Source organism: Fistularia commersonii, chromosome 2 (assembly GCF_037954325.1).
Source record: "Fistularia commersonii isolate RoL2024-O1a breed Wild chromosome 2, RoL_Fcom_v1.0, whole genome shotgun sequence".
Taxonomy (NCBI): Eukaryota; Metazoa; Chordata; class Actinopteri; order Syngnathiformes; family Fistulariidae; genus Fistularia; species Fistularia commersonii.
In genome coordinates, this window is record NC_141285.1 from 8325287 (window position 1) to 8336158 (window position 10872).

The window sequence follows — 10872 nt, forward strand, 5'->3', positions numbered from 1 at the left end:
TGAAGCTCCTCGTTCCGGTTGCTCTCTTGAAGCAAAACAAGCGAACCACTCGTTCGTCGTCTGACGCAAATTTCCCGCCCTGGCTTCTGCGTACCTGCTTTGAGTGAAGTGCACTAACTACTACATTAAAATAGATTTAAGCCTTTTAAAAATTGTTTTAAACTTCTGGTATTTGTGTCTGCTAAATAATGCCGTCAACGCATGACTGGATTAACAATCCCCTGGGCGTTGTTGAGGGGATGTTTGGTAAGAGACACGCCGGAACTTTGCCTGTTAACATCTGCAACGCGTGAACCTAGCTAGCGTGCTTGGTAGCTACGAAACGTGTAAAATAGCTAAGGTAGTATTTTTTACACCACTTGCAAGTATTCTATCATTAAGAAGCATCAAACAGTGTTTCTGTGAACAACATGGGCCACGGGAGCTGCACTGCCTCCCGCTACACCTCTGTTTTCCTCCGTTTTATAACATTCATGTGCAACATGAACCTAACCGAGTTGAGCTGAGACACGCATCGGCGCTCTATCAGATTCTTTAGTTGGATATTTGTTTTAGCTCGTACCGTGTAGGCCACATACCGCTACGGAGGCTGTGAGGGATAATACCTAAGTTATAGTCATTGTGTCTACGTTTTGGGCATGAAACTTTCTACGTTTTCCGTTAAGCATATTTTTTTATCACTACTTATAGAGAATGAATGAAATTATTTTGTCATATTTATTTTTAATTATTGTTCTGTTCTTGGGATGAAAATATGCAGCGAAACTGAATACTGTTAGATGTCATCTATTCTAATTCAGACATAGTTATACAGTATCAACAATGCCTTTATATTCATCTCATGATATTGTCATTAGGACAGAAAACACAGCTTAATGTAAGATAAAAATACAGATACTATTTTATGCCTTTGCTTTTTTTCATTTAGAGAATATAAATTCCATGATCACATTTTTCCCATCCCCAGTAAGTTTTCCTTAATTGGTTTAAAATGAATATCTAACAAAATGCTGCATAATTTTCCAGAAATCTCCATTCAAAATCTTGTGAGATTGCTTAAAAATCTGTGATCCTAATCCAAGGAGCGCAATTGCCCCTAAATTGGTTAGAAATTAAAAAGCTATAATATTAGAGATGAAAGGGGGACGTTTTTTTACATTTCCCCTACCAGTATTAACAACATATTGCTCTTGTTCAGGTTTGCTGATCAGGTTTCTGTTTTCATATTTTGCATACCATTTTGTAATACTATGAATGACAGTTTCATTATTTTGATGATATCACCTTAATTTGCAGTTGCCTCCCAGAAAGACCCAAATTTAAGATGGGAAGCCAAAGTGGTGGAATTCTTCAAAGAGCAGTTGAAAGAAAAGTCTGCCCATACCTGGGTAATGATTTCAGGTCCTCAATAAGCATCTAATTCGCAATCTGCTTGAGCACATATTTTTTTATGATTGACCTATGTTTTTTTTGTGTGCCGTAGGTTCCATCTATGAACGACATCCCACTTCATTACCTGAAACCCAACAGCCTGGTCAAATTTCGCTGTTTTATTCAGGACATGTTTGATCCAGAGTTCTACATGAGCGTGTATGAAACCATAGATTCTTCTACAGAAGTCAAAGTGAGTATTTCCCCATCTTTTCTTAGCAAGAGATTTGGGGTTATCACATTAATTCTTTCAGTTAAAATATAAATGTTAAAATTCTCAGATGTTTATAATAATAATTAAAAGTAACTCTTCACCGGTAGTCCTTCTGTTGATTCACAGATACTAGGCAATTTAATTTGTTTGTAAATGTATGTTTCTCGGTGTTTGCGTTGTCAACCTTTTCTCACAACATAGCTGCTAGACAGTGCCTGCAAATGATTATTCAAGAAGGGGAAAAAAACTTGCCGTGAACTCACTTTGTTAGTCTATCGTTTCATATTAAGTACGTCGAGGAAATTTTCTTCCCTCATCTTCCCTCATTGTTCTGCTCTTCATCATTACCTGCTCTGTGTCCTTCGACATCTCATGGGCCAATTTTAGGTGGTTGTCAGGCTTTAATGATAAACTTGTTCGTAGAGGCAGAACTATGATTAGATTTGTTTATGTACAACATTTGGTCTCTTCTTAAAATTGAAATTAAACTGGTCCTCATATTGTTGGCAAGGCATATGATTTTAATGTTGTGCATCCGGTAATCTGTTCTCCTGTAAGTCATGATATTCACTTTTTTGACATATTTTCTCAGCTCTATGCAAGTTTCTCACATCCATCCTAAAAACATTTTAATTGTCTAACATTTTATTGTCTAACCTGCTACAGGTGTTACGATGCGGGAAGTACAAAGATGTGACAGAATACGGGGTGAGTTCACATCTTTTATTATTTAAAGGATACAGAAATGCTCTTTCTCAGGTCTGCTAGTATTGACTGCCGTTATTCTATCCAGTTGGATTTGAACTCTGTAAATACAACAACTGCAGAGAGACAAACATTCTACTGCGTGCCTATTCCTGGAGAAAATCTTTGGGTTAAAGAGATATCCTTTTTGCCTATGAGATGACTGAGGAGCTAACTGAAAGCTGTATTTTTTGTTTCAATAAAATGTTTATTTTCCTTAATTAGTCTATTGCACAACTATGCCTGCTCTCGTCAAGCGCGAGTGCTCCCATCCACCTCTTATGTGCCAAGCAGACAGAAACGCAGCTACGAGGAAGATGATGACATGGACGTCATGGATTCCCAGCCACAGAGACAGAGAGAGCCACAAAAAGGTATGAGCCGATGGCTAATCGGCTGGACAGACCATAAGCAAGAGACAATTAACATTGTAATTGCTATTGTCTAGTGAGAAAAGATGCAAGCCAACAATCCTTAACAGCTCAAAAACAAAGGTACTGTACAGATTCATAGGAGACAAATGGGTTCTTAGTACAAAATGCAAGGCTTCTTCTGGTTATACAACATGTGGCAGCAGAGATGAAAGGAAATTTGGAATCTGTTCTGGAGCGTCTGAATGATACATCATTCTAAATATCACAAACTGCTTTAACAAATTGCCTTTGGCTATTTTTATCCTTGATCTGTCAGTTGGAGATTCCTGGAAATGCAGAGATGCTCACAGTGAAATATGATTGGAAGAGGAATCATGAGAAGTGTGCACACAAGTGTCTAAAGGCTAGATTACTTCCTAGCAATTAAATGATAAGGAAAATTTATCACAGTCTTCTCTGTCAACCTTTAGCATCCACCGCAAGCTCTTGGCCAAATGTCCTATGTTTTCTCCACTCTCTGCAGTTCCTCAGAGCCTCACAGAGCAGCATGGCAATGGCGACTGTAAGCAGCAGGAGAAAGAGGCACCTTCCAGCCTGACAGCATCTACCTCGCATCTTGATCTAAACTTCCCTCTGCCGGGAGAGAAGGGTCCTGCATGCTTAGTCAAGGTATGTCATCCACAATTAGACACAAATTATACGTTAGCGGCACTATTTCTCAGCAGAAGTATATGGAGTGAGCCCTGAATATGACCAAAATCACCACAGATTTCCACTAATTACAATAAAAGCATACACACAGAGTCACTGCTGAATTCAGATGTTGTTAAATTTATCCAGGAAACCACAGATTGTACCAGGTGGTGCTGGTCATGAGCCAACGCGTAGACCACATGTTTGTGATGTTGCAGTGACGACTACATACACTTCGACCTAGAGAATTGTTCTGATGCTGTAGTTTTACACAGTCAAACATTTGCGTTATGAGTTAGTTCATTGGTTTATTTGTCCAGAGTCAATTTGATTGTGTGTGTTGTTGGCAGGTTTATGAGAACTGGGAAAGTTTTAAACTGAATGACACAGTAGAGGTCTACGGTATCCTCTCTGTCAGTCCTGCTCTCAGTGCTCTGGCAGATGACAAGTGAGATCTTCAACCTCTTCAATACTTTTTTTGGTTGTGATTAGTGCATCTGTAGCTCATTCTTAGCCTGTCGCCGCAGGGACACCGCTTCCTCCATCATGGACCCTTCAGAGTGCATGGAGACGCCAGAGGAGCAGAGAGTCCATTGCCCACCAGCTTCACTTGTACCTCGCCTCCACCTGCTTTATGCCAAGTGTCTACACCACAACAACCCTCTGCTGCCGTCTGTCCTCTTGGACAACAGTACTTGTAAGGATAAATTGTTGTTACCTTTATTTTTCAAATACTGTTTTTCCACAATATTTCAAACTCACTTTTAATTGAAGCCTGCTTTGCCAAACAGGTAATTGTATTTCTCTGAATGTAATCAATGTCTAAGATTTCTCACACCACAAATGAAGTAGTCACATGAATAGTGCATCCTACAAGGTGATGAAGAAATAAGACTTTAGGATTTTGAATTAGCTTTGAACTAAAGTTTGAATGACTTGGGTTCAGGCCAGATCAGCCACAGATTGAGCTGTCCTCAGATTCAAAAAGGAAGACTTAAACTTGGTTTTGACCTTTATGCGAAACACTTTTTTAGCCTTTAACTTGATTGATCGATTTGAGGCTTACTTTTTAAAATTAATATTACTCTCTGTTAGGAGTGTAGGCTCTGTGTACTTTACAAATAAATGACACCAAATTCACACATTTTCCCCAGGTTTCAACAAGATTCTTTCACCAGCCACAGCTGAAAGTCTACAGAGCCTTTCAGAGCCTTGACATGGCTCTTTTTGTAACTGCCAAACAGTGCTATGGCTTTATTCTTAAAAATTGCACCATGTAATTAATCATCCTCTTTCTACCTTATGTGCAGAAGCTCATCTGAATCCACTTGTTTAAAGCTGACAAAAACATTGAATTGAAATGACCACATATAAAGTCAGTGACCTGCTGCTTGCTGTATTGCAGTATTACGACTATCACTAAAAGACCCAGTCAGGTTTTCGATTGAATATCCAGCTTATGTGTGCTTATGACTGCTTTAACATGGCTGTTACTCCCATTTCTAAATATAGTTAGTACTGCCTTCAGTCTCCTGACTTTTGACTTGACAATTCCAGTTATTATGAAACTTCATCAAACAATGAGGCAAAAGAAATCTTCCACCCTCCAGCATTATGCAGAGTTGCAGAAAAAAGTAGCTTTTCTGCTAATTTTCCTTGTGATGCTTCAAGCAAACTCACTGAATGTTTTCAATTGTAGAAGTTCCAGAATCAAATATATCCTTTGTCCTTCCTCTTTAGTTTTATCTTCGACTCAGAGTGAGATGGTATCTGTCAGGGCAGAGCTACTCACTTACTTCACTCATGTGCTCTTGGGAGATGCTCTGGCTGCTGAGTACCTTATTCTGCATCTTATTTCCACTGTGTACGTATCAAAAACAAGTCAGTCGCTCTTTGTTTTGTGGCTCTATGCCAAAAGCAGCCTTTCTACAAAGCTTTAAACTTGGGCTGGGTTTTGTTGTAGGTACGCAAGAAGAGATGTTCTCCCTCTTGGGAAATTCACCCTGAACCTGAGTGGCTGCCCCACTGTTGCTTCATACACTAAACTCCTCTACCAGACTATCCAGCACCTCATACCCTCTGTGAGTCAGTTTTCTTCCTCACAGCAACTGGCAGGATGGCTACATATGACTTTATGATAAGTGTTAAACACTCAACCGCAGTTTTACAATGTGATAACTCAAATTTGCTGCCGAAAAGTTACTTGGAATTTGTTAGCAATAATGTTTCCTAGTGGTTGTTAGTGGACTAGCAATTCAGACTTCAAAACTTTATCTAAAATGAAAAATGAATGTTTAAATATATGTGTGAAAAAAAAATCAGATTTCACATATTACAAGAAAATATGCAGAAACATTTTACAGAAAACTAGGTGTAGATTTGGTCTTTTAATTTCATTCTGGTCCAAAGTGCTGTGGAAGTTACAATTATCATCAAAAGCCTGTTTGGTGTTTTCTGTGCAGTCATATTATCTTGGCATGAGCCTCCAATACATGAATCAGATGCGTTTAGTGCCAAAGAAAGACTATGTGGCCAACCGGCTGGTGAGTGGAGCCTTGCAGCTGGCCAGGAACACTTCCCTCTTCTTAGATGAGACCCAGCTGGAGCAGGGACAGCTTGAAACAACAGGTGAGTCTTCTTAAAATCAAGAGTGGGGGGCACACATTCACAAACTGCTGTTTGATACCACCTCTGCTGATAGCGGTGGGCCGAAAGTAACATGGTCGTATCTGCTGCTGTGGGTTTTGTTTTGTAGGTGTGCAAAATGTCACCGCCCTGGGGAATCTGATCTCATGGCAGAAAGTTGATTATGACTTTAACTACCACCAGATGGAATTCCCCTGCAATATTAATGTGATCATCACATCAGAGGGACGGTCACTATTGCCGGTAAGCACAAAGACAGTCGTGGTGTGTGAATGCCAGGGCAAGAACTCCACCTCCACTTGAATTCGCAGTTAAGGGGTAGGTTAGGTTTCTTCCAGCCCCTCATGAGACACCAGCTTGTTGGACGCTGGTGGTTGTTTCCAGCTGGCGTCACATTGTCATCTCAGTCTCCATTGGCTGGCAACAGAACCCCCTCCAGCTGGAGGCTTAGCCTGGGTGTCACTGTGTTGCGAACAGCCCAAGGAATGTGCTGTGTTCTATTCTTGTGTGTTGCCCTAGTAGGTTGCCATGGTGGCAGCTGTGTGGTAGAGGAACAATCCTAGGCGAGGCATCAGGTCAGGGTAACTATTAGGCCCACAGTGAAGGGCACTGTGCTCTACACAGGTCCAAGGGTTGAAAGTCATAGCTACACATCTGTTAGATTTATCAACAATTAACTGATTGAGTAGGTAGCTCAGACTTACAATCTTTTGCTCCTGACACACGTGTGCTGACATTCCAAATCAGTCAAGGAGACACCTGGATCCCACGAGTGTAGAAATGGATATCCCTGCTCTAAAGGTATTCAGTGATGCGGTGTGAATATTTTCTTTTTCTTTCTTTGACCACACAGTCTGACTGTCAGATACATCTCCAGCCTCAAGTTGCTCCAGCTGACATAGAAGAGTATCTGAACAGCATCCACATGCACTCACAGACTTTGTCACAGCTGAACAAATTCAGACTCTACCTGAGTGTGGCTCGGCTGCTGGAATACACTATCTCTGATGATGTGACAAAGGTAAATACATATTTTCATCCTCTTTATGTAGTTGTAGTTTGAAAGATAAAGATGTACTCAAAGTTGGTCAAACTTGTCAAAAATCATTAATGTCAGCTGTCTCCCTTTGTGGTCCATTACAAACAGCATTAGACTTAATTTTAACCGCCTGTCCTCTCTCCACCGGTTTTAGGCAGTTGAGGATGACTTTGTAGATATGAGGAAAGATGATCCTCAGAGCATGACTGCTGAAGACCTCCACAGGATGCTAGTTGTGTCCAGGTAGGCTATGATTCCTATGATCAGGGATTTCAACACACAACTGTGCCAGGGATGCACTCACCCTTCCTACCTTAACCAAAAATCATCAAAAGTATGCTAGTGTCTCACACACACTACTGTGGGCCTGTCAAAATATAAATGTAGCTAGTTTCAATGCTTAGATGCCTTTAACATCTGATGACATTTCATATTCAAAAACTGCATGATAGCATATCATGACTGACTGTTTGTGTTGTTAGGTTGTTAAGTCTGAGCCTGGGACAGACTGCTTTGACCAGAGATTGCTGGCTAAGAGCCAAAAACATAGAGCTGCTACGAAGCAGAAGGATGGAACAAACTAAGTGTGTCAATGGCAATGAGCCATAATCACCAGGGGAAAAACTAAATGGCTTTTGTTTCTTTTTGATGACAATAACATTTGTTAAAAAGAAAAATGGTACATTTTTTTCCTAAAAGTTTGAGTTTAGTTTTCTTTTGATTAAAATTAATTATACTGTATTTCCCATATAGTAATTGTAGTAATGTTATTGTCCATTATTTCTGTCATTGTGCCTTGAGTTTTTGTTGCATCATCAGTTAATTCTGTGTAACTTTGTGTAAATAAAGTTCTGGAAGAAAAGTAAAAGTAAAGTTTGTTCATTCACTGAATTCTGGCATAAAATTAGTGTAAAGGATGTTTTTATTACCAGGACCAGAAAGGATAAGAATAAATAGGATACTTTAATATACAATACAATCTCAGTACACAGTGGAAAACTATGACAACGATATGTTGATCAGGGAAAATGTGACAGGCAGTCAGATTAAATGGAACTAATGCTTGAGAATGTACTGAAAGTGCAAATCAAAGATTTTAAAACCGCTAGTCACATGACCACCTCAAGGTCCAGGGTCCAAGGGGGGGGGGGGGGTAAAGCAAGTAACAATCACTTTTTGTAAGGAAAAAAAAAAGGTCACTCCATATATCCAGAATGAAATACACCTATACCAGCATTTGCAAAAAAAACAACACTTGATATTCTAGTATTGTGGTCAGTGGGGAATGTTCAGGAAGTTCCGTTCCTTTCGGCTTGTCACCAGTTCTGGATAGAGATGTGTGAACTGCGCCAGTGTTGTAATCTTGTTAAGTTGAAAATACACCCGAAACCTGCATTACAGCAATGCACCTGAGGGCTTTCGAAGCACCACAAACTAATCAGCAGGTTAAATTACTATATATCGCAGCAACCACAAAGCAGTCGGGGCTACAGCTAACCTGATCGGTCACCATACACAAGCTATTCCATTAGCCATTGAGCAAGCTGAATGAGGTAAACCGGCAACACAATACATGAAAAATGTGACCATTTATCTTGGGATATTTCAACTGAAGGCGGTGCTAAACATCAATGCAGACAACTATATGCTGACTATTACTTTCTTCTAGTATAACAACCTGACTGATACTGGACTTTCTGGGCCTATTCTAAGATTTGGAAGTTAAGGAGAAATGTATGAATTAATTAAATTCTTTGTGTACCTACATTATGCCAGCAAAATGTATTCAGTATAAATACAAGAGGTCATGTAAAGTGTACCAAGCAGGGTTTAAATATATTCAACGTAATGTAATATATGTATTTTTGACTGCATTGTGATATCTGAGCTTTTTTCACACACAATCTTGATGTTATTGTTAAGAGGAATCAGCAATTTACACTGGATGCCTTTGATTTTAGGGCGTAAGCATTAGAAAAATATCAAAGTAAAAACCATGTTGTAAAGTTGATTAATTTTAGTTGCAAATGAGAAATCAAAACCCAATGTGGAACTAAAAACCTAAAAAGAAAAGTCAAAACTTGTTAACCTGTTGTCTCTCTACATGAACCATTCTCATTTGAAAGCTTAGATTATGATTACGGAAGTTAACAAAGCCAACTTTGAAACAGGAGCTGCTGTTGTCAGTGGCAAAATTAAATGGTTGGCAAGAAATGTCCTGACATGGATATAAGAAATTACATTTGAGCAATATACATAAAAATGTTGATTACCGGCTACGTGTCAACTTAGGAGCAGATTTAACAAAATGGTCAGATATGATTATTGTTTCAATATCAGCTAGCATGTGTCAGTGCAAGAACATCAGGGAAAGGCCAAAATGGGGTAGTGAAAGCAGCTGTTTGCTATAATAGGTCGTGTGTCATACGCGTTACAGATAAAGTGGAAATATTGAGGCAAAACCTGCCAACAGGCATCACAATTTTAAGTTTCTTTGACCAAAAAAAGCTCTGAAATGAGTGTGAATGAATGCTCTCAGTCAGTCACACGTACGCACACATACACACACAGCTGCTGGTCATAAAACCTGCTAATTTCTAGAATATCCCATATATGCTGGCAGTATAGGAAATATCCCAAGATAAAAATATTTACCCTGAACATGATATTTTACAGTACACCAAATGTAACATGAAAGACCAGACTTTAAAAGGTAGATTTTGCGATAAATACCTGATATATATTCATATGTATACAGTGGGGAGAACAAGTATTTGATACACTACTGATTTTTTCAGCTTTTCCCACTTGCAAAGCATTTAGAGGTCTTCAATTTTTATCGTAGGTTCTCTTTAACGGTGAGTGATGTAATCTAAAACAAAAATCCAGAGAAACACATTGTATGATTTTTAAGTAATTAATTTGCATGTTATTGCATGACATAAGTGTTTGATCCACTATCAACCAGTAAGAATTGCGACTCTCACAGACCTATTACTTCTTCTTTAAGAAGCCCCTTTGTTCTCCTCTCATTATCTGTATTAACTGTACCAGTTTGAACTCGTTACCTGTTAAAAAGACACCTGTCCACACACTCAAACTAACTCCAACCTCTCCACAATGGCAAAGACCTGAAAGCTGTGAAAGGACATCAGGGGTAAAATCATAGACCTGCACAAAGCTGGGATAGGCTACAAGACAACAGGCAAAAAGCTTGGTGAGAAAGCAACAACTGTTGGCACAATTATTAGAAAATGGAAGAAGTTCAAAATGACGGTCAATCTTCCTTGGTCTGGGGCTCCATGCAAGATCTCATTTCACAGGGCATCAATGATCATCAGGATGGTGAGGGATCAAGCCAGAACTACACTGCGGGACCTGGTCAATGACCTGAAGAGAGCTGAGACGAGTCTCAAAGAAAACCATTAGTAACACTACGCTGTCATGGATTAAAATCCTGCAGTGCACGCAAGAAGAAGGATGAGTACAACCCCAAGAACACCATCCCAACCATTAAGCACGAAGGGGGAAACATCATTCTTTGCGGACGCTTTTCTGCAAAGAGGACAGGACACCACATTGAGGGGAGGATGGATGGGGCCATGTATCGCCAGATCTTGGCTAACAACCTCTTTCCCTCAGTGAGAGCCTTGAAGATGGGTTGTGGCTGGGTCTTCCAGTATGACAACAACCTGAAACACACAGCCAGGGCAACTGAGGAGTGGCTCTCT

The 10872-nt window shown here is 39.7% G+C and overlaps 1 protein-coding gene across 1 annotated transcript; it reads left to right on the forward strand.

Annotated features, from left to right (window-relative positions):
* Positions 1-75: 75 nt before the first annotated feature.
* On the forward strand, positions 76-8009 carry mcmbp (minichromosome maintenance complex binding protein). The gene is made up of 16 exons (XM_086165669.1): positions 76-246; positions 1297-1388; positions 1484-1624; positions 2312-2353; positions 2439-2528; positions 2625-2763; positions 3287-3432; positions 3807-3904; positions 3984-4153; positions 5197-5320; positions 5420-5537; positions 5919-6084; positions 6212-6345; positions 6956-7123; positions 7296-7384; positions 7624-8009. Exons 1-16 carry the CDS (start codon positions 189-191, stop codon positions 7748-7750), a joined length of 1902 nt encoding a protein of 633 aa, XP_086021795.1. The 5' UTR covers positions 76-188; the 3' UTR covers positions 7751-8009.
* The last annotated feature ends 2863 nt before the right edge of the window (positions 8010-10872 follow it).

What these genes read in the sequence shown, in the direction of transcription:
- mcmbp (XM_086165669.1), top strand. Translation starts at nt 189, where the DNA reads ATGCCGTCAACGCATGACTGGATTAACAATCCCCTGGGCGTTGTTGAG. An exon ending in ATTCTTCTACAGAAGTCAAA is followed by an intron (nt 1,625 to 2,311) that starts GTGAGTATTTCC and finishes AACCTGCTACAG; the next exon opens with GTGTTACGATGCGGGAAGTA. An exon ending in TCTCTGATGATGTGACAAAG is followed by an intron (nt 7,124 to 7,295) that starts GTAAATACATAT and finishes CACCGGTTTTAG; the next exon opens with GCAGTTGAGGATGACTTTGT.